This window comes from Diabrotica virgifera, chromosome 4 (assembly GCF_917563875.1).
Source record: "Diabrotica virgifera virgifera chromosome 4, PGI_DIABVI_V3a".
Classification (NCBI taxonomy): domain Eukaryota; kingdom Metazoa; phylum Arthropoda; class Insecta; order Coleoptera; family Chrysomelidae; genus Diabrotica; species Diabrotica virgifera.
The window spans coordinates 66,903,565-66,927,633 of record NC_065446.1 but is presented as its reverse complement, the minus strand read 5'-3'; the positions used below and the strand labels follow the sequence as shown (position 1 = coordinate 66,927,633).

Genomic DNA, 24,069 nt, shown 5'->3' with positions numbered 1-24,069 from the left:
TGTTGTAGAGAAACATTCTCAACTGTTTTTTTAATGAAATAGATATTAATCATTCGACCAGTCGCATTCAGATTATAGTGTAATTTGTGTGTTGAGTAAATGTTGAGTGTATTCTCAAATTTTGCAAATATTAACTTTCAGTGTTCCAGTTAATATTATAATTTACTTGGGAAAGAATTAGGTTTCTGTGTTACTTCAAGAAAATGTCTTCTACCATCAATATACATCATAGCCTCGTGATACGTTTGTGGTATACACTCGTGAACCAATTCTGGTACTTGGAAGGTAAAATGTAAAATATTGGTTGTGTCATTATCTCCTGTTACGGAGTTATAAACCTCTACATAAACTAATATCTGTATCCAGTTAAGTTGAGTGTAAACTACATGCGCGTGCATTCTAATTAACGAGCTAACGGCGATTGGCTTCTGAAAACTAATATCACTAATACTTTTAAGTACGGGCCTGTATTTGCTAAAAGTGAAACCTAGAACCCAAGCGAGTTCTTCTGCCATGCGCATGATGAACCCTCCGAAAACAGTGTTGTGCATGTTACGTTCGTCGGGGTGGGAAAAGATCGTGTTCGAAATCGTAGCACTGCTCATCCAGACACATCCGGGAGGTAACACCCTGTTTCGCAAACTGTTGTCTTTGTCAGTGGTACGGATATACAAATTATGGATTATCTGTTGTTCTTCGCCATCCGGAATTAGCTACAAAAAGAAAAAATAATATTATTTCAAAATTTCTTCTAAACAATCGGCTTACAGAAATTTTTTTATTTTAATTACGATCTTAAGGTACGTTTTTACTGGAACGTTTGTTGCGATCATCGTTGAGCGATTGTCGCTGAGCGATGATCGCGGTGTTACTTCTTGTGTGGTTTGTTAAGGAGCCGTTTTGACTGAAGCGTCTGTCGCTGAAACCGCTAGCGTCGATTGGTGGCGACTGGTCTGAGAGCAGACACAGTCGCTGATGCTGGGCAATTACAGTGGCGTGTGTATCCTGTTTTACTAAACTTATCTCAAAAATCAAGCTGAATAGTAGAGGATCCGATATAAGAACGACCTTCACTGATCTATTTAATGGATAAAAATTATTTAATATGTAATTTAGTATGTTAAAAATTATAAAAAACAAGGGATGCCCCAATGACATTTAAAAGAGCATAGACTGAGCAACTGCTGTAAAATCTATGGTCAACATTATTCCCTGCGCCGCAGGGAATCTTGTTTATGATTTGATACGAAGTAGAAGAAATCATTACGAACTTGACACGATCGAAAATCTTTTTGTTTGTATATGCGTCATTGGTTGTGTTCGTGTTGTGTTTCGTCATTGTTTATGTGAAAATCAATTTTTATTTTACATTTTTGGGAGTTATTTACTTAATATATTAGTAAAATGCCTTTTAATTGTCTCATTTGTGGACGCTGAAGTTTAAAAACTCTTTTCAAGTAAGTTATTTTTGAAATGTATATTGTTAGGTTAGATCAATGTAAACATAGTAAACACCAGTCGATAGATCTTGCCCACACCCGATTGTGTGTCAGGTATACGCTCTGAGCTTCGCTGGTGTCGTTCCTAGCGTATTAGTAATGCAACTTTCACCGGTAATTTTTAAATTTATTATTTAATTGTTATCGCTTAATATTTACAACGCAAAAAAGTAATTAAATTGTAATCGATTTTTTTAAGATTTTGCTAATCATTTTGACTTCTATTGATGAAATATTAATTTCTTACTTCGGATACTTTCACAATTATCGTGTAGATGGCGCTAAGATTAATAGATTAATTTATAATTACATATTACGGAACATTAAAAAAACTTAAATTCAGTATTTAAAACGTAAGTATATTTAAGGTAAAAATATATACCACAGCTTTGACCAACTAATATTTTTTATAATTAATGTTTTTATTTTTAATTTTAAATTAATCACTTTGACATTTATGTCAAATTTCCAGTAAACGTTTACAGACTTGTCACTAAATATGACTGGCGCTCGCGAATTTTTAAATATCCCCTCTACGTAGGAGCTCACATCGTATAGTAGAGTCAATCTTCTTTATATGTCAATGGGATGCCCGGTATAATTTTGTCCACACTATAATTAATTAATAATTAAAAAATAACTTTTTTTTATAAATTCTACTAAAACTTTTTTAGTCCGGGTAGATATTATTTTAGATTTTTTCGATCATTCAAAACAAAAAAAGGTCATTTGTAATTTTTCTTTAAGTTGATCGTTTTCGAGTTATAAATAATTTAAAACTAAAAAAAAAACGAAAAATGACGATTTGCAAGGCTCAAAAACACAAGTCAAAAATATTATTTTTGTAAACATCAAGTAGTACCTAAATTCAAGTTGATACCTTCTTTTTTCAGATCCCGATAAGAATTTTTGTCACATTTTATTCTAAAATATATCTTTTAATTATTGTTAATGAGGAATGTTCCTCATGAGAAGATGGGCGATCAAAGAAGCATTAACAACTAAAAAACAATATTTCAAAATGAAATAAGCCCAAAATACTTATCAAGAACTTATAGAATAAAATTTAAACTTCAATTTCGTAATTTCAAAAACGATAGTTTTTACTTACTTTGCCAAAATAACAGAACATATTATTGTTCCGTCCCTCCACATACATTTCTTTTATTTTTTTATTAAGTATTTTATATATTCATTTTTATATTTAGGTTAAATTAACGTGTGTGTATGTCTTTACTACGTTACCAAATACGGTCCTGTAGATACCGCCCCTAACCAGTGTTGCCAATCGAATTTCTCTAGATTATCCGATGATCGCTCGAAAAATATCCGATTTGTCATGAAAAGGTACGCTAGGTCCAAAATTATACTGTTATCAAAATCAATGTTGCAAATGTTATTCTTTTAGTCCCCGTAACAACCAACAAATAACAAAATCCGTTGTTCGTACGCCAATCAGTTGATTGTAATCAATTATCATTATGATAATTAACATAATTAATTGATTAATTAATTATTAATTATCAATTAACGTAACAATTATTAACATAATTGATTAATTAATAAATTAATCTCATAATAATTGTAATCAATTATGTTTTCAGCAACCCAATCAAAGCTGACATTGACAGTAATTAAATATTTGATAATGATCAGTTGATTCCATTTCTGATTAGCGTTCAAACAACCGGCCCTTTAATCTGCTGGATTCTCTGTTTCACCGTTTAAAAAATTTCGTTTATAGATGAATATCTCGCATCCTAGCTGATTACCTAATTCATGTATGTAAATATTATTTACTTACTATTATTAATTATTATATTATTCGTATTTTGTATTATCGTAAGTGTTAAATTCTAAATAAATAAATAAATTTAAATATTTCATTATTTGGATCGTTATATTTATTATAATTATTTAAGTAAAAAAAACACTTTTAAATATTATTTTATTAAAACGTAATAACTACCTAAAAATAGGTACTAGAAAAATAAATAATAAATAAATCAATACAAAAAAAAACTACAGCTACACTAATAGCATAGGCGCAAAATTTCTGGTCAATGCTTTTAAAATGCATTATTTTTTTCGAGTCCTGAGAAAGCTAATAAGTATTATTTAGAAATTTAAACGCAGAATGAAATATTACATTATTACCGAGGGCCGAAAGTCCCTGAAGATAATTTTTATTATAATAAGTTACAGGGGTGAAAGAAAAAGAGAATATTGAGTGTGATTTTTAATTTCAAATATCTCATTCAAAAGAAACATTTTGTTTACTCTATAAGGGACTTTCGGCCCTCGATAATAATGTAATCTTTCATTCTGCGTTCAAATTTTTCAAAAATATTTATTAGTTTTCTCAGGATTCGAAAAAAAAATGAATACGTTTAATGATTATTTCAAACAGCCGTTTACTTAAGCACTGCACTACATAAAATGAAAATAAAACTAAATCGTGCGTGAATTAGCTTTCATAAGTTTAAAGACTAAAAACTAAAAACTCATTAATAACATCGGAGGGCAGACGGTTTCTGAAATTTGAATTGGATTAGCATGCCTTAAGTGGAGACACTTGTGCATTTAAATTCTAAACAAAAGAATTGGCACATGTCCCTTTTGTCAAAAGATGAAAAGTATCGGATGTCGGATGTCACTAACATTCATCCAGTATAAAAATGTGGGTGGAACCAAAGAAAATTAATGTGTTGTTGGTGTTGGGAATATATGGATGAGAAAGATTTAGTAGATGGTAGATACACTAAAAAATATACGCAAATATCCGATTTATTTAAAGGTACGAAGAAGATACGACAACTCTCAAAAAGGTACGCAAATCGGATAATTATCCGCCGATTGGCAACACTGCCCCTAACAGCCTTAAGGGACGCTAGCTTACAAAGCGTCCACACACGCTCAGTAATGTAATAACCTTCACAAATGACATACAATGTTTTAACTCGATGTGTAAAAGTGCAAGAAAATCAGTTCAATGGCATCCCAGTCGACTGGAGAAGAAGAGACGAGCGATTCAACATCAAAGGTACCGTAACATAGTTTATCTACTCTATGTCATATTATGTATATATAAGTTTTTTTAGTTTGTGAAAACTGTCATTATAGATAGCAGTGCGTGAAGGATTTAAAGTGTGCGTGAAGTAACAATGTATTTTAAATGAGATTTACTTTTTCGCGCTGTTTTTAACTTTCGCGTTGTCATGGTGACAATCCTTAACTTTCGCGTTGTCATGGTGATGACAATATGAGCAATGAATTATAACAAAAGTTTTGACAGTTTTGTGGTTTGAAAGTAATTAGAATTTTTAAATGTCAAAGTTCTAAAAATTGTAGAATAGAAATAAATTCCAGTGACGAAGAGTTACAGCTTTTTTTTATTTGTTTATCGTAGATAAAATATTGTATCAAACTGTGCGTGAAGTACTTTTTGCGAATTTACGCGTGCGTTCGCAAAAAGCATACTTCACGAACTGTTTCATAAATAACTATTTACATACACACACATTCGATTAATTGATAAATTTTGCTTATAAACTTATTCACCATAATATGTAACCCCAGCACCAATAAAAATATAAACATATTATCTTATTTCTAACCCCCTATAGTTAATAGAATCATAAGACATATGGTTAGGACATGTTGAAAGTCGAAACTACAATCACTCAATATGAAGAATAGCTCGGCTGCAAGGTCCTAAAGTATGAGAGGAAGACTAAAGTCAACCCGGTGGGAGTCACTTAGGCGAAGCATGTCTGCCAAAGGGATTAATATTAATAATAAGAATATGTATAGGTCTGGATCCCGCGTATGAAAAAAAAGTTGATTAATAGCAAGCTGAAAATTTGTTAATAGCTTAAGGGTGTCTAGTTGGACAAACTTTGATATATGGGAACACTGGAACAGGGGCAGTTTTAATTGTGGAACAGGTTAAAAATTTGGAACGGTCAGACCACGAAAACGGCACATTTATTTTGTCCGACAGAATAGACTTAAACTCTCCGAACAGAGATTAAACTCTCATGCAAAAATCAGATTGCTATTTATCACCAAATGGGCGTTTTAATGAGTGGAACATGTCGAATATGTCAAATGACAGGAATTATGACAGGTGTTAAATAGCAGTCTGATTTTTGCATGAGAGTTTAATCTCTGTTCGGAGAGTTTAAGTCTATTCTGTCGGACAAAATAAATGTGCCGTTTTCGTGGTCTGACCGTTCCAAATTTTTAACCTGTTCCACAATTAAAACTGCCCCTGTTCCAGTGTTCCCATATATCAAAGTTTATCCGACTAGACACCCTTAAGCTATTAACAAATTTTCAGCTTGCTATTAATCAACTTTTTTTTCATACGCGGGATCCAGACCTAGTAGATAATAAAGATATAAATAATCTTACCTTAGATACATGTTTCTGTTGCATAAACATCCTTCTCCTCTTCCTCTCTTCTCCACCAGATAAAATTTCTTTTTCTCGTTCATCGGCCGGTTCTATGGCATTGACGGAAGCTGATTTTTCGTTAAGAGAATCTCTAGCTGCGATTAGAAATAGCGCTCTAGTAATACGATGCCAAGTGCCATGCATCTTTTGGTCCAGCCATACAACTACTTCCAAAGATGATCTTCCCACCCAGCTGACATGGCCCGAAATTTTAATATCTTCTGCCGGCTAAAATATACGAGAATATTTATAATTTATGCGTAATGTTAAGAGTTAGAGATTCTTAGAATACAAGATTCGTAAGAATTATAATATACCACAATCTAATGTACTGACAAGAAAAACTTTTAACAATATATTTTCCTGACTTATTCTTGAGAAAGGAACCTTATTATTCGAAAGTTCGAAACATTGATGTTATAATATACCTACTATGATTATTTTAAAAATCGACCTGTCCGAGTGTTTTGCTTATGTGCTAAAAATAAATGAGTTAATATGGGGGGGGGGGAACACTTATTCCAGCGCACTGTATATATAGATGATTTAATAAATTATTTACAAGCAGTTAAATAAACTACAAATAAAAATACTTACTTACTATAATATAATACTTACTTTAGGTATAAAATCCGTGAAGTCTATCTTATCAACAAGAGCTGTAACCAAAGTGTATGGAAAATTCTCTGTTCCTGATTGGTTAGGATTTACTATGTGTTTGTGTCCAACCATTACTGAAACATAATATTGTTGTTAAACTTGTAAGGTGCTTCGATTTGTTTTTTTTTCTTATTATACTAAATTTACAATTAGGACGAAGTAGAAATACACAAACCAAGACACGTTAAATGCTACTGGGAGCACTCCCGAATCATAATTTACAATGTATATAAATTGTAAATTCCAAATCATAATTTCCAAAGTTTATACATTGTAAATTATGATTCGGGAGTGCTCCTAGTAGCATTTAACGTGTCTTGGTCTGTTTATTTCTACTGCATCTTGATTGTAAATTTAGTATAGATATTATAATAGCCGCGTTAGCCACAAGTTTGATTTTAAAGGAGAACCGTTTTTGTTTAATATCTCCACCATTTTCTCCTCCACTTTTTGACAAAAATGGTAGGAACTAAATCAGGACTGGGACCGTTTACTCGTACAAGAGGTAAAATAAGATTATACAATATCACAGCAAACATCTATAGAGAAAACGAAAAACAAAATACCATTACCAGTACAAAAATAATAAAGTTTCATCCAGTTTGAACATGTGCAAAAGTTTTACCAGTACATACCAAATAATGGCAAAATAATTTTTGGTAAATTTAGTTACAGAGTATATACAAGAAATATTAAGTTACCTGCAAAGATATCCATATCTTCCAACAATCGTCCTATTCGTACTTGTCCTAAGAAAGTAGTATACTTGTCTTGCAGAAATTTGTCAGAAGAAAGTGGTATTATTCCTACCAAAAAGCTATCCTTCATTGACCTATTTGGTAATTCAGTTTGAGTTTTTGGTAAATATTTAAGTAAATGAGAGCGATCTTTAGGAATTGGTTGGTATACATCAACTCCCATATCTTTGGTCATGCCATATTTTACTAAAAAGTAAATATATTTAAATAGTTAAATATTAACTCTAAGACGTGATTTACTATGGAATCTCTAACGCGAGAATTTTACTGTCACCGTTGCATGTGGTTGTCTTTTTAAAGACAGATCACATGCTATGATTTTTTATGGCGGATATTCTTACGTTGGATTTGATTTCATGTAATCGAATGAACTATTCAATAAAGTCGTCCCAGGAACGCAACTCATAAATATTGGCAATATCATTTTAAAGTCTTCTACTTTAAAATGTATCATATATGTCTGAATTGCCGATATAAATGGGTCAGATTAAATTAAATTATTAGAAGAATTTTTTATTAAGCAACATTTTTGTTTAATTTATTAATATTTTGTATTTTGACAACGACATCCCGATGTGGACGTCGAAACGTTAATAAAATCATTTATGTATTTAGTTAATTGTGGCTTGTTTCCCATTTAGAATAGTTGATTAAAGAAAAGACATATTTAAATATTTGTGTACTATTTAGCATTCGTCTCACTAGTGAAATACAGCGAAAATCGGAATAGACCCTATGTACCAGCCCATCATAGGACTGTATAGCCTGTATGAAAAGAGTAGCGATAATGCAATAAAAGATGTAAACCTTGCAGTCTCTTTAAATATCAGAAAAACTAGCATGTATCTTGGATTGTAGAAGTTTGCAAGGAGCTAATATCAATTCAGGTCATTATTTGATGATTACAAGATTTAGTTAGAGCATGGATCTATCTATCTAATCAGCCCTAAGCATCCATCCTTGAATATATGCCTCCTCTTCCTTCTTCTATGCCTCTCTATCTCTGGCAATTTGCATCCATCTTGACCCGACGTGTTTCTTCAGGTCATTTGACCATCGCATTTGTGGCCTTCCCCTTTTACTGTCAAAAAACCTGTGGCGACACGCTTTAATTACTATTTTTGCTAATTTTATTTTTTAATAACTTTTCTCAAAACGGTCATATAAAATTCACATTTAATATACAAACCAGATTCTAAGAAGTTTTACGAAACTAAATGTATCCCTAACCATATGTTTTTGGTGTGTTCAGTTTAACAAACTAAATTCCCCATAAATTAGTTACCTTATCAGACCTTATTTATTTATTTATTTATTAACCATACAGACTAAATTTCTCATTACATGGCTAAAAAAATATACATTTACAATTCTATATTTTTAAATAGATGACTTTCTAAGTTATATAAAAATTATACAAATTATCTCATTATCACTTCCAGCATTGTAGAGGCTTGAATATTTTTTACACAGAGGTGTTTAAAATTTGACTTAGTATCAATTTATAAAACTTTGTCCGATACAAGGACCAATCTACATCAATTAAACTGTTAAAATTGTTTAATAACTTAAGTGCATTGGCAAGGGGAGATTTTGTTGCAACAAGATTGTGAGGTATATTGAACATTAATGAAGATCGTGTCCGACGAGGAGCAATATTGAATGGAATGAGTGAAAGTAAATATGGGCTGTTAATCTTATTGTTAATTCTATTGTGTATAAACATAATTACCATTAAGTCCCTTCTTTGTCCTAGAGACAATATTTTAAACTCGTTTCTTAAGTGAGCTGACCTAACAGAATTATAATCAGGCCATTTTTTGTGTTTTTTAAAATACAAATACCGAAGAACTTTATTTTGTACCTTTTCTAATTCTTTAAGTGTTGACATATACTCACAAAACCATATTACGCTTGCAAATTCCAATTTAGGTCGCACTAAAGTAAAATAGAGAAATTTTATTGTATTAATGTTTGTAAATGCCATTGTCTGTCTTCTAATAAATCCAAACAATTTGTTTGCCGCTGAGATCGACTGATTTATATGTTTCCCAAACGAAAAAACTTGATTGTATATTACTCCCAAGTCTTTTACTTCAGTAACCCTAGCCAATCTCTCACCTCCCATCTCATAATCAAAAATAACTGGTTCCTGTAACCGAGTTATCGTCATAACTTTGCATTTATTAATATTAAACTCTAACTTATTAACTATACTCCATTCGTAAATACTATAAATGTCTCTCTGTAACTTAATACAATCACGTACTGATTGAATAATTTTGTACATTTTTAAATCATCTACAAATAAAAGACACTCAGTATATTTACAAATAGAAGGAAGGTCGTTAATGAATATAATAAAGAGAAGAGGTCCTAAATTTGAACCCTGAGGAACTCCGGAATTAGCGTAAAACTTTCCTGATACATTACCTCTGTGTCGAACTATAAAACGTCTGTTTTCCAGATAACTTTTGATGAGTTCAATAAAATGTCAACGCACTTTGGAAATGCATTCGAAGACGTTTCTTAAAACTACAGAAAGGTTCTGAGCTTTTAAAACGCCAGATGTAGTAATTTATTGCCTTTTCTAGCCATATTGTAAAATCGCAAACATGATGACCGTGTTGTGGTCTCTGAGTATCGTCATGGCAGGCAGGCAGTTCAGAGGCACCCTCGCTGCTCCAAAACAATAAACAACCCTCTTACGAGATGAATAAGCACGCTTTTTAACCAAAAATAAAATAAATATTACTGTTCGTTGTTTACACTTATTTTTAATTGATTCCGTAACCTACGATCGGAACAAACCCTATTCAATAAACATGTCGAATCACAGAGCAAGGATCATCATCTTTCAATCTTCGCTTGTCCACTGCTGCACATAGATCTCCCTCATAATTTCCCATCTATTTCGATCTTGTGCCTCTTGCATCAAATTCCTATGACAATGTTTTAGATCATCAGTCCAACGTGTTGGTGGACGATCTCTGCTTCGATAGGCATCATCTCTTGTTCTCCATTCCAGTATCCGCTTTGTCCAGGATAAAGCAAGGATATTTATCTTAAAAAATAATAAGATTGATAAAAAAGTTAAGGACAGGATAGAAGATACCTTAAAAACACAAACGCCTTAAAACGAATTCAGGAAATCTTAGAATCAAGATGGGAATCATAGATGAAAATGAGGATGTCCAAATTGATGAAGAATGGTAAGAAATAAAAACTAAAATTCACTTAACAGCAGGTAAGGTAATAGGTAAAGAACAGCAAGTACAAAGAAATCATTGGTTTGCAGAGAAATGAGTGCAAAACAAATCAAAACACTTAGTTTTGTAATTTTGCTGACTTATGGAATAATTTGCATCATATTTGTTTCGTTTAGTAAAATGCAAGCATCTTCTTTGATTTTCGTTTTTTACTAGCTGCTTCTTTCAAAACTATTGATAAATTATGGTCTATCCACTACACTGGAAGTAAGCAGTTCTGGACCCACACTTGAGATAACCACAGACTGTCATGATGAGCAGAATCAGAGCCATCTATACACATAAAGATGAAAACCAGAGCCAATAAAAACTAGATGTCAAAACAGAAAATTATGGAAAGAAATAACAAAAAAGGTCAGAATATAATAAAAAAATTTAAAGCACTCATGGGAGTGCCGACAGAAGTGAAAACTTCTTATAGTATCTAAATTCGCCTTAAAACGAATTCAGGAAATCTTAGAATCAAGATGGGAATCATAGATGAAAATGAGGATGTCCAAATTGATGAAGAATGGTAAGAAATGAAAACTAAAATTCACTTAACAGCAGGTAAGGTAATAGGTAAAGAACAGCAAGTACAAAGAAATCATTGGTTTGAAGAGAAATGAGTGCAAAACAAATCAAAACACTTAGTTTTGTAACTTTGCTGACTTATGGAATAATTTGCATCATATTTGTTTCGTTTAGTAAAATGCAAGCATCTTCTTTGATTTTCGTTTTTTACTAGCTGCTTCTTTCAAAATTATTGATAAATTATGGTCTATCCGCTCCACTGGAAGTAAGCAGTTCTGGACCCACACTTGAGATAACCACAGACTGTCATGATGAGGAGAATCAGAGCCATCTATATACATAAAGATGAAAACCAGAGCCAATAAAAACTAGATGTCAAAACAGAAAATTATGGAAAGAAATAACAAAAAAGGCCAGAATATAATAAAAAAAAAATTTAAAGCACTCATCGGAGTGCCGACAGAAGTGAAAACTTCTTATAGTATCTAAATATTACGAGCTCAATGCTTTTTCCCCATCCAAAAAGAAGTGCTATACCTATATTATATACGCGTTGCGTACGTTCTATGCTATTTATGTATACATATACATAATATATATACGTACGAAATTTAGTTCGGCAAAGTGATGACGGTCGCAAACACAATACTTTTTCCCTATCTAAAAAGTGCAAAACGTCCCTAAAAAAATTTCACTTCACAAATTTATTTCGTCGAAGCAACGACGGTCGCTAGTTTAATACTTTTTCCCCATCTAAAAAGTGCACAACGTCCCTAAAGAAGTTTTCATTTCAAAAATTTATGTCGTCGAAGCAATGACGGTCGCGAGGACAGTCGCTAATTCAATACTTTTTCTCCATCTAAAAGAGCACGACGTCTCTAAAGAAGTTTTCACTTCAAAAATTTATTTCGTTAAAGCAATGACGGTCGCTAATTTAATACTTTTTCCCCATCGAAAAAGTGCAAAACGTCCCTAAAACAGTTTTCACTTCAAACATTTATTTCGTCGAAGCAATGACGGTCGCGAGGACGGTCGCTAATTCAATACTTTTTCTCCATCTAAAAAGAGCACTGTTGGAATCAGCAGCACCCCCTGTTCGCAATTTTTACACAAATATGACAAGGTACGCCTCTTTAAAAGTATGCATCTCCACTCCGTTTCCGTCAAATCACTGCACTTTCTACATATGCAGCTTTTACAGGAATCGCAACAAATCTCTGTCTCTGGTCATTTCTTTTAACTCATGCATAGGTCTTTTAGCTGCTATAATCTCGTTAGCTACCTGGAACACATAATGAGAAACAAAAAAAGTACTGCCTGGCGCAACTGATCATCCAGGGGAAGATGGAAAGAAAAGAGGGTCCCAGCAGGCGCCAGATTTCGTGGCTTAAAAATATCAGAGATTGGATCAGTCTTAATTCAACATCCTTGTTTAGAGCCGCATTGGACAGAGACAGATTTGCCAGTGTAGTTGCTAACCTCCAAAAAGATAGGTCTTTTGCATATTCCTGTAAATTGGTCAATCCATCTTGTTGAGGATATTCGTCTTTCTACATTTACTTGGATAATAAGTCTTTCCATATTTTCTGTGTGTGCTCTCATAACATGTTCAAAGTACTTTAGTAGTTGTTGTAGATGGACTTTACTGGAGAGACATTTGCCGACTTTTAGCTCATTTAAAATTGAATTATTTGTCCTGTGGTTAGTCCACGGAATTCGTAACATTCTTCTCCAACAGAACATTTCAGTGGCATCTATCTCTCTTCTTTCCACTCGTCTTGTCTGGCATGGAAGATGTACAATAAGCCAATTTCAGGACCTCAGAAATCTTTGTACGAATGCCTCCAACATTTTGATAAAAAACTGTTAATGGGAAGGATACTAGTTTTTTCTTGGAGAGAGAGAGTTGTTTCTTGGATTTTTTAAAAAAAATTTGCCTCCACTTTTATTTTCTAGGTGGTTCTTAATGTTTCTGGATCGACGTGGGGGATTGCTGGTAAATTCCCTAACCCTGACCATGCTAGGCCAAGATGACGAACTCAACATAGCATCAAACATGCTTTCACGAACACCAACTCTAAAGGAGCTATAGTAATCATTGGCAGTCAGCTGATTTACCAGTACATCCAGCCCTTTGAGACTATAAGTATATAGTCTTTAACATCTTCGGGAGTTACACCGGGAGAAACGTTGTTAACATGCAAAAATCTCATCCTTTCTACTCCACTAAATCCAGCATTGGCATCAGAACCAATCATGTCAGTCTTTCCCTTAGTACATCTGGGCGATTTCCTAGTGTGACGAGTATCAGCGTTATTGTCATCAGCAGCGTCATCACCCAGCGAGTTACACTTACTCTCTATATTATCCAGTTTTTTGCATGATCAGCAAGAAATGAAGTATTCAGAGAGGATATTCCAGCTTTAAGAGAAGAATCAATCTTATCTTCTAGTCTTCCAAGATATTTTTTAAACAAATTATCAATAACATGTTCAACATTAACACCTGAATCTGCACCAGAGAGACAGCCATGACATTTATAGGTAATTGAGGGGCTCCTCTTCTTTAAAGCTACAGCGCGAGCCTCGGTTGAAGTCAACTCAGCACACTCTTTACATAATTTCTGAGAGCAATAATCACACAAAACCAACGGATCCTCCTTATTATCAGTTTTCCCACATTTAAGGCAACTCATTTTAAATTGATCTTGATACAATTAAGAATGTTTCTGTACCTATATTGACTGGACTATTTATTTTCAGGAGTCGCAAAAAAGGAGCAATTAGTGGCTAGATGTTAGTGGTTTTTTGCTCAATTTCTTGTTGTCAAACTTTTAAACACACAAAAGTGGATTATTGATGAAACAAGAGTGCATTTTAGATTAAACAGCTAATTAATACATTCAACAGATGGCAAATTTAGTCGGCTACACGCTGACATCAAACACAATTTTTAATTATAAGTACAAACCAAGATTTGGACAAGAAATTCACAGAGCCACTTTAACAGCACGTTTTGTTAATGACTTTCTGATCCGGAGTATCGGAGTAATCATTCCACTACATAAAAAGGGAGATCAGCTGCAATGTAAAAACTACCGGGCAATAACGCTACTGACTGTGGCATATAAAATACTGTCAAATATTGTGTATGAGCGATTGAGACCATATGTGGAACAAATAGTTGGGGGATATCAATGTGGTTTCTGCAGGCAGAAGTCCACAATAGATCAGATCTTCGTTTTGAGACAAATCTTGGAAAAGACCAGTGAATTTAATATAGAAACACATCATCTCTTCATTGACTTTGAGAGTGCCTATGATAGTATTCATCAAGAATTTCTGATCAACGCCCTGAAAGAGTTTAATATTCCAACTCATCTCATTGATATAGTAAAAGAAACACTTAAAGTACAAAGCAGGGTTCGAATTCAAAACGCACTAACAGATACAATCCATGTTAGAATGGGCCTACGACAGGGAGATGCCCTATCCTGTATTCTATTCAACATCACATTAGAGAAAATAATTAGAGAGTCAAAAGTCAACACCAGAGGAACAATAATAACAAAAAGTGTACAAATATTGGCATTTGCAGATGATGTTGATATTATAGCTAGAAGCAAAAGAGAAATTATAGAAGCATTTAATGCTATAGAAAGAGCGGCACAAAACAGTGGCCTAAATATTAATGAAATAAAAACCAAATACATGAAGGCCAGCAAATCGACAGGCCAAAGAAACCTACAGAATCTGACAATAGGAGACTATAACATCGAAAACGTAAAAAATTTTACATATCTAGGTTCACTAGTTACTGCAGATAACAATGTCAGCGAAGAAGTTAAGAGAAGAATACATATTGCTAATAAAACAACATTGCTAACAACATCACGAGAAAAACCAAATGCAAAATATACAAAACCCTGATAAAACCGGTCCTTATATATGGATCAGAGACATGGACACTGTCGAAAAGCGATGAGAACCTATTAGGTACGTTTGAACGAAAAATCCTTAGACACATATATAAGGGGGTGAAAGAAAAGGAAGTATGACGCAGAAGATATAATTTTGAACTATACGCAGCATACAACGAACCCGACGTCATAACATCCATAAAGATCGGACGTCTGCGCTGGATGGGCCATGTTGAACGAATGTTGGAGACCGAAACACCAAAACATATAATGAAGCAAAGGGAAGACCCAAACTTAGATACATGGAACAAGTGGAACAAGATCTGAAAACACTTGAGATTACCTACTGGAAGAACAAAGCAAGGAACAGAACAGAATGGCGGAAAATCCTAGAACAAGCCAGGACCCAAAAAGGGTTGTCAAGCTACTGATGATGATGATGATTGCAAGTGGTAACCCGGCTACAACCTCAAATCTCTTTAATATATTTTGGTATAAACAATTTTTAAATACTACGTATATTCAATGCATGAAATCGACAATCAATCATGATAATTAGTACAGATAACATTCATCCTGAGTAGACAATCGTGTCGAACATTGTTTATTTGCATATTATTTCCTAAACATTCTACAAATATCGAGCAGCAGTATTCAGCCTCATCAATATATTACAATTAGTACTATAACAGTGCTCTTAGCTGTATGAATCCACTCCTAATACCAAAAAACAATCACAACACATTAAAATACTGGTTTTAAAAACTTACATTCGGATAAAGTAGGAAACTCTGTGGAAGCCCCAGTTTGTGTAGACATCATTCTGTTTTTTACAAAATTATTGTACCTACAACATATTATATTTGTTAACCGTTTAAGAGCTATTCACAACTAACTGTACTATGTACTTCTTCAAAGCACAACAAAGATAGAATGGCAATTCAGAGTCAAAGGTCGATTATCAGATAAAAACTTACCTATTAAATAAGTTATACTGCCGAGAATTTAGCATTCGAGTAATTAGTTTTGAAACCATTATTAAGCGTAATTTGGTTTAGGTAGATTTTTATATGAGCTACAAAAATGAATTATGATATAATTTCTCAATAAAAAGTTGATAAGATGCTCAAGGCCAGGTTAGCTAGACATGACTTTATTCTTGAATTATTTTTCGACCTTTGGATTGTAGAATTAATTTTCTGTGGTTGTTATTAATTTGTAGATAAAAAAGATCTTAACATCCCAAATAAATATGTACAAATTAGGTTAAGATTTTGACGTAAAAGGGGGCGCACCTCATCCTCATCTATGCCTATTTATATGACTATGACGGGGCGTGTAAAGGCAACCATACACGTGCAGAAAATTTTTGAGCAATATCTTTATGGTCCGAGAGCCGAGAGCTGGTAAACATTTTTCGGAAGGCATTTGCGACAATCTAAAATTTTTTCAGGTAACTGTTCCATAATAGCCTAATACTAGGGTATCGGTCATTTACCACAAAAATGCCCCCAAAGTTAAAAAAGGGTAAAAATTGTTATTAAAAAAATATCTGAGGTGACTTGTAATTTTTTTAAAGTAAATTTAAATAGGATGCGCCTGCGTAGCTCAGGCGGTAGGATGTCTGACTCGCATGCTGGTAGGCCGGGGTTCGAAACCGAGCGCCGGCAAGAATAGCTAGACATTTTTAAAAGTGTCTGTGGGCCCCAGGTATCGACTCAGCCTGAATAAAATGAGCACCTGGGGTAAAACCAGAGGTAATAATAGGCGGTTGAACCGTAGCACTAGCCCTGTTACCTTCCTTGTATACCGTAGGCCCTAGATATAGCAGACTACCCTGCTATAATGCCAAAGCCGCGTTAGCGGTATAAAACGGGAGAATATTATTATAAATTTAAATAAGTATTCAAATATAAAAATAATAAACATCTGAATGAATGCATTTGAATCCTATTCGCCGTGTGCAAGTACTTGGAGGCGATACGAGAAACGATCGTGCGAGAATAGCGGAGAAATATTGTAACTTTCTTAAATAATTCTTTGTCAATAGGGCTTTTCATCGATTGTCATTTGTTTCGAGCTTCTGTCATATGTTGTATAGTCTGTGTATAATATTAATATGCACGGTTTATACGACATTTGACAGAAGCTCGAAACAAATGACTGTGAATGAAAAGCCCTATTGAAATTGTCAAATTGACGTATATTTCATATCTAGTGTCAATGAAGAAGAAAAATTATATACAGTCGGAAAAATGAAAGAATAGGGCTTTTCATTCACAGTCATTTGTTTCGAGCTTCTGTCATGTGTCACATAATATTAATATATCTACGTCATACGTTATTGATATATACCAATGATACAAACCAAAGACGTATGGCGTAGATATATTAATATTATGTGACACGTGACAGAAGCTCGAAACAAATAACAGTCGATGAAAAGGAACAATCACATCAATCACTTATTTTGCATTTGCTGTCATTTTCTATAACAAACGTTTTTTATTTATAGAAAAAGACAGTAAATACAAAATAAGTAATTGATGTGATCGTTCATGGGTATAGGCTGTGAGCTTCGTTGGTGTCGCTCCTAGCGGTTACTAATTCAACTTTTACTGGTAATTTTTAAATTTATTATTTAATTGTTATCGCTTAATATTTACAACGCTAAAAGGTAATTAAATTGTAATAGAATTTTTTAAGATTTTGCTAATCATTTTGACGTTCTATTGATGAAATATTAATTTCTTACTTCAGATACTTTCACAATTATCATGTAGATGGCGCCAAGATTAATTTATAATTACATATTACAGAACATTAAAAAACGCAAATTCAGTATTTAAAACGTAAGTATATTTAAGGTAAAAATATAAACCACAGCTTTGATCAACAAATATTTTTTATAATTAATGTTTTTAATTTTAATTTAAAATTAATCACTTTGACATTTATGTCAAATTTCCGGTAAACGTTTACAGACTTGTCACTACTGGCGCTCACGAATTTATAAATATCCCCTCTATGTACGAGCTCACAGCGTATAGGGCTTTTCATTCACAGTCATTTGTTTCGAGCTTCTGTCAAATGTCGTATAATCCGTGTATATTAATATTATACACAGATTATACAACATATGACAGCAGCTCGAAACAAATGACAATCGATGAAAAGCCCTATTCTTTCATTTTTCCGACTGTATTGCTCCACAATATTGATATGATATGCAATTATTATATAAAGGTAAATGTAATTAATTGTATTTTGCCTGCATTACTGCATTTTAATAACTAATTTTATTTACTACATACAATTAGGGATTCCAATGAACTGTCAGTGGTGGCCGGTGGATGGCTAAACTAACATGGCCGTAGACATAGTTAAGGGGGGTGGTCATGGCGCATCTAATGTTTACATTGAATATTAACAAATTTGTAAAGAATATCCTGTTTGGTTTTGTTTTTTTGTTAATTGTGTAGCGACATTTGTGAAATTGTGATAGCAAATTAAATATGAAGTGGTTTAAACATTGGATACGCCTATGGATGACAGTTTCGCCATCCAGCAGCCATATTATTATATCACGTGATTTGGAATGCCTAATTAGGCAAATTTGTTACAGACCAGATAGCAAGAAAAGCAGACAGTAAATTTATGATAGTCAGATAGTTTATGATAGTTAGACCATAGAGTTATATGATAGTCAAACGTATCGCACTCTATAATGCAGAAACATGGAGATAGACATAATATCGAGAGAAAGATAAAGATGTTTCCTAGGACTATCTGTAAAAAATTTTACTTACGCCGGTTCTCCCCTGAGTTCAACTATATTTTCTTTTACTATTAGGTGTGATTATATTACTCTATATAATAAAACTATAATAATCGGAAAGTGAAGATTGCGCAAAACCCTCAAGATCGGGGTATTTTGCGATCGATGTAATACAGATAAAAGACGATAAAACTGATAAGACATTTGCGTATTTTATTGAAAGTTAAAATTATGCGGGAAAAGAGAAAAATCTATTTTAAGATAGTTATATTAAATAAATAATGAATAAATAAATAATAATTTATAAATTAAATATTTGCAAATATAAATAATAAAATATTCTAGATTAGGTACACCCTGTTATAGCAAATGTTAATTTCGTCTGCTGAAGATAAGTTGGGTTGAAAGAATCACAAATCTTGAAGTAATACGAAGGATAGGAAGAGACCCAGAAATTTTGTTAACGATAAAACGAAGAAAACTCGAGTATTTGGGTGACCTGATGAGAGGTCATAAATACGCATTACTTCAAAATATAATGCAAGGAAAAATAGAAGGAAAACGGAATCCAGGTCGTAGAAGAATGACATGGTTGCGGAATTTGAGAGAGTGGTTTGGCTGCACCACTAATGAACTTTTTAGGTCAGCTGTAAACAAGGTCATGGTAGCCTTGATGATTTCCAATCTCCGATAGGAGTGGCACAAGAAATTTCATCTATTTCCATATAGATTTTTTGGAGAAAAAGTGTATGACTACTTTAACGTATCAAGGTATTATTTATTTTAATGAGTCAAATAATAGTATATTACTTTATGAGGCGGAGAAGCATGACTTTTCTTGACGCGCCCGATATTACGCGCCGAACGAAGTGAGGCGCGTAATAGAGGGCAAGTCAAGAAAAGTCGCTTCTTTGCCGAATAAAGTATACTATTTTTTCTTCAAACGTAGCAATTTTCAACCATAAATAGTACAATTCATACGCTATTTTTACTCGAAATTAACTGTGACAACTATCAAAGTCGTCTAGATGTTAGAAATTAAAATAATTAAGTCGTCGGTGGGATTTGCGTCTCCCTGGTTACAGTTGTTTGACAGTTGTTTGCAATTATTAAAGACAGCTTATTGTTGTTGCAACCGCAAGCGCAAATTTAGTGCGAAAATGGAAAACCTAAACGAAATTGAGTCCGCGGCTAATGATGCAGTAGCACGTTTGGGGCCCTCCAAGTCCAGAATAAAGTATCGGTTAGCGTACAAGCACTTCCAAGAGTGGTGCGATACAAGAGGAGTACGGCAAGTTACCGAAGACGTTTTACTGGCATATTTTAATATAATGGAAAATGAAAATAAATGGAAATCTTCTACAATGTGGTCACGATACTCTATGATAAAATCCGAGTTAGTTATTAGAAAAAATGTGGATATAAGCAAATTTTTAAAGTTACGTGCCTTTCTGAAAAAGACAAGCGAAGGATATACTGCAAAGAAGTCTAAAGTTTTCACTAAAGACGAGTTTGATAAATTTTTGTTTGAAGCGCCAGATAAGTTGTATTTAGGATTAAAGGTAAAAAAATTATATTGCAAAGCATGTAGTATACTCTACTAAATTATAAAAATATTTCAGATTGTTTTGTTAATTGGGGTTACCGGCGCCTGTCGATGCGACGAAATGGTAAAAATGAAGACTGTGGACATTGAGGATAAAGAAAATGTAATAATTATCAAAATCCCAGACAGTAAAACACGACAAATTAGATCTTTTACGATAATTGGTCAAAACTACATTAAACTGTATAAAAAGTATGCATCACTGCGGCCTGAAAATTTTACAGAAAACCGATTTTTTATCAAGTACCAAAATGGAAAGTGTTACCGAAGCGTCATGGGAATACATTCGATCAGCGCAGTAGCCCAAAAAGTAACTAGTTATTTAAATTTAAACGATGCAAGCGCATACACGGGTCACTCTTTACGACGAACTTCAGCAACACTTTTAATTGATGGAGGCGGAAATCTAGAATGCCTCAAACGACATGGGGGCTGGAAATCAAGCACGGTTGCCGAAGGATATATAGAAGATTCAATAAGAAATAAGAACGATAATGCTCAAAAAATTTTAAACCCTCATATGATTCGCCAACATCGGGAATGATTGCTGAAAGTTGAGCTCGACCATCAGTATCATCAACAATTACCAATGCGTATCAAGAGTCGGGAACATTTTTGCACGGTTTCAATTTTGAAAATGCCTCATTAACTAATTGTACTTTTAATATTACTTGTTAATGACATTTGTATTGTTGCTTTGTGACATGTTTTATATTGTTGCCATGACAACATTTTCCCTCCGCCGCACAGTGGGGCAAGAGACAACATAACTTGGCATTAAATCATTGTCGATATATTATGGCCAATTTTTTTTCAAATATTATAAGTTGTGTGTACATAAACAAAAACGATGTTTTTTCAATGTTTTCTTCTTCTCAATGTGCCTATCCGTGACGAATGTTGGCGATCATCATGGCAATCTTTATTTTATCTGCAGCAGTGCGGAAAAGCTGCACAGATGTTGTGTTAAAGCAGGTTCTGAAGTTCTTTAACCAGGATGTTCTTCTTCTTCCTGGGTCTCGCTTTACAAATATTTTTCCTTGAAGGATGGCTTGTTCAAAAAATGTTTTGCTCAAAATTTTCAAAGCTGCATGTCCGTAGTTACTACCGATATTGATTTAAATGATATTTGAAGTTTAGTAATTTTAATTTAAAATAAATCTACAGTCTAATTTACTTGTTTTTATGTAGATTTATTATCTAATATTATTTATATCTCAAAACAATTGTGTTAACATAATTTTTGGAAAATTGGTTAACCAAATTGTTCTTTAAAACCATTTACCGCATATTTATAAGAATGACATAAAATGTTGTAGGTAAAATATTGAAATACTTAAACTACAGATCATCATCAAAATCATCAGATGTGACGTCAACATCTTGCACATTCGGAGATTTGAACATAATATATTATGCACTAATATGCAGTGCTTCCACTGGCAGGTGTTCTAATTTCTTTCTTTTTATGTTTCTTTTGCTTGTGATCAGTGGATCACTACTAATCAACAAAAAGTGGAATACATCTTAATTTGTTTTGGATCTACTACACTTTCTTGAATTATTATCCTTGAATTATGCAAATAACGAAAAATTAGAATAGAGTGTTATTCAATTTAATTAGGTGAACATAACCTCACAAAAAATAAAATTATGAAAAATGGAGCAAATATGAGCAAAAAGTTAAAATGACTTTTTAAAGAATAATACTCAAGCTTTCAAAATAAAACAAAATTAAAGTTGGATACGTCTGGGAACACTAACAAATCACTTGCTCTTTTTGAAAAATGCGTATTTTGATATTTTGTACAGGTAATTTTAAACAACATATTATAAGAGACTATATTTACTTAATTATTATATCACATCTGTAATAATATTGTTACTTTCCTGAAGATCAAATATCCGTAGCCAATTTTACTAGTAAATTAACTTTTGACTTGAAATAAGTGGATCAAACGTAAGTCGAATCACGTTATCGCGGTCTATGCATTGTTAACACGGGACCATGTGCCCTTTGCGACGCGTCGCAACTGGTGGAGGGGGATTTAATGGGAAAAAATGATGCCAAATCATAAGCAGGATTGTGTACTATCTAATTAAAATGAATGCCACAGAAAATACTGCATTTAGTATTTTCATTTTATGCCAACTTTTTAGCTCTCCTGTCCCACTGTGCGCCGTAAAGAAATGGAAAAAAAACTGCTTCCGGCGGAGACATCAAACTTTGACAGGATCAAGTTAGATAAGTAATGTCATCATTATTTGACGTTTGAAGAAAAAATAATTTAATAAAAATTATTATTCTTTATTTAAATTAACGTGTCTCAGCAACAAAGGCCACTACTACTACATTGTTTTGATTTGCTTGTCTTGATAATGTTAAGAAGAAATGCATACAATGTGATTCCCCGTTTAGGATTTTGTCCTCTTCAGGGTTTGTGGTGAATGTTTAGTGTTGGCAGCAAAAGCAAACAGTCCGAAAAACACGCTGGGGCAAGCACCGTGTCCTGGTGTTCTTGGATCCTTGGTTGTGCCGGACGGTGGTGTCCAGAAGGCTAAGAAGTCAACAGAGAAGAAAGTTTGAGGATTGTTGTTGGTTCCATAGACATTTACGTGTACTGTCCGTGCTTTGCTCTCGACCAATCTCCCTAGAAACCATTGTACAACGACAGGCGAACCTGCGTCCCTCGTCGGCGGTCAGGAGGTGGCATTGAGCGCAGCGTGGACAGTGAGCGTTCGAGTGGAGAAAATAGTTGCGGCTATTTTCTTGGGACGAACAGGTATAATTGTGCAATGAAGTTGGGAAACCGCAAAAAACCAACTTCTCCCTGTTCGGGGTAGGGAAGAGGAAGTGTTAGAGGTGGGTACGGTAGGCTAACGGGGTAGCCTCAAGGATGTTTTCGTACTCCACCGGGAGTTCGTCAATGCATGTTTGCATTAGAGCGGACGGTACATGAATCTTTTTGCGTTTGGGCTTTCGGTGGAGTACGTGGCCGGAAGATGAACAGGAACATTTGAGAGATTCTTGGGTGTCGGAAGGGGGGCCGTTGATTACTTTGATTGTGAAGTTCCTGTTCAGAGAGTTTATTCTCTCGGTGATTTTGGGGGTGTTCGAGATGTTATGGATTTCGTTTGAGGGATATCGCCAGTGCTCATAGTTACATCTACGCAAGACTCTACGCTCTGTCCTCAACAACCTCTCTTGTTTTTGTCTAGAGCAAAGAGAGTAGATACATGACTTGTACTCCATGACGGGTCGAATAAAGGTCTTGTAAGTGTGAATGAGAGTCTTCTTGTGTGTCTTGCCAATTTTTCCAGAGAGAGCGTTGAGAAGTCTGGCCCTGTTCCTTACCCTATCTAAAGTTGCCTTTAGATCTGCGTCCCAGTTGAGAGTCCTGGTAAACAGAACTCCCAAATAGTTCACAGTCGGGCTAACAACAAGCCTTTCTCCCAACAAACTCAGAGGATATTGGTCGTCTTCATTGCGAATGATTCTATTTGACACAGAAGGGGCGCGAAACACAATTGTTGTTGTTTTGTTCGCGTTGAGCGTGACTCTCCACTTACAACACCATTCGCCGACGCCGTCCAACAGAGCCTGGGCTC

General features: G+C 33.9%; 1 protein-coding gene across 2 annotated transcripts; it reads right to left on the bottom strand.

Moving 5' to 3' along the window:
* LOC114324806 (acyl-coenzyme A thioesterase 9, mitochondrial) lies at positions 1-18,980 on the bottom strand. 2 transcript variants are annotated; one of them, XM_028272674.2, is made up of 6 exons: positions 18,886-18,980; positions 15,847-15,923; positions 7,319-7,561; positions 6,576-6,691; positions 5,916-6,185; positions 1-713 (listed from the first exon to the last, which is right to left on the bottom strand). In XM_028272674.2, the coding sequence occupies exons 2-6, from the start codon at positions 15,896-15,898 to the stop codon at positions 156-158; spliced, it is 1,239 nt and encodes a 412-aa protein (XP_028128475.1). In that variant the 5' UTR covers positions 15,899-15,923; positions 18,886-18,980; the 3' UTR covers positions 1-155. The 2 variants fall into 2 exon arrangements, with proteins under 2 accessions (XP_028128475.1, XP_028128474.1); XM_028272673.2 differs by lacking the exon at positions 18,886-18,980 and adding an exon at positions 16,054-16,365.
* Between the last annotated feature and the right edge of the window lie 5,089 nt (positions 18,981-24,069).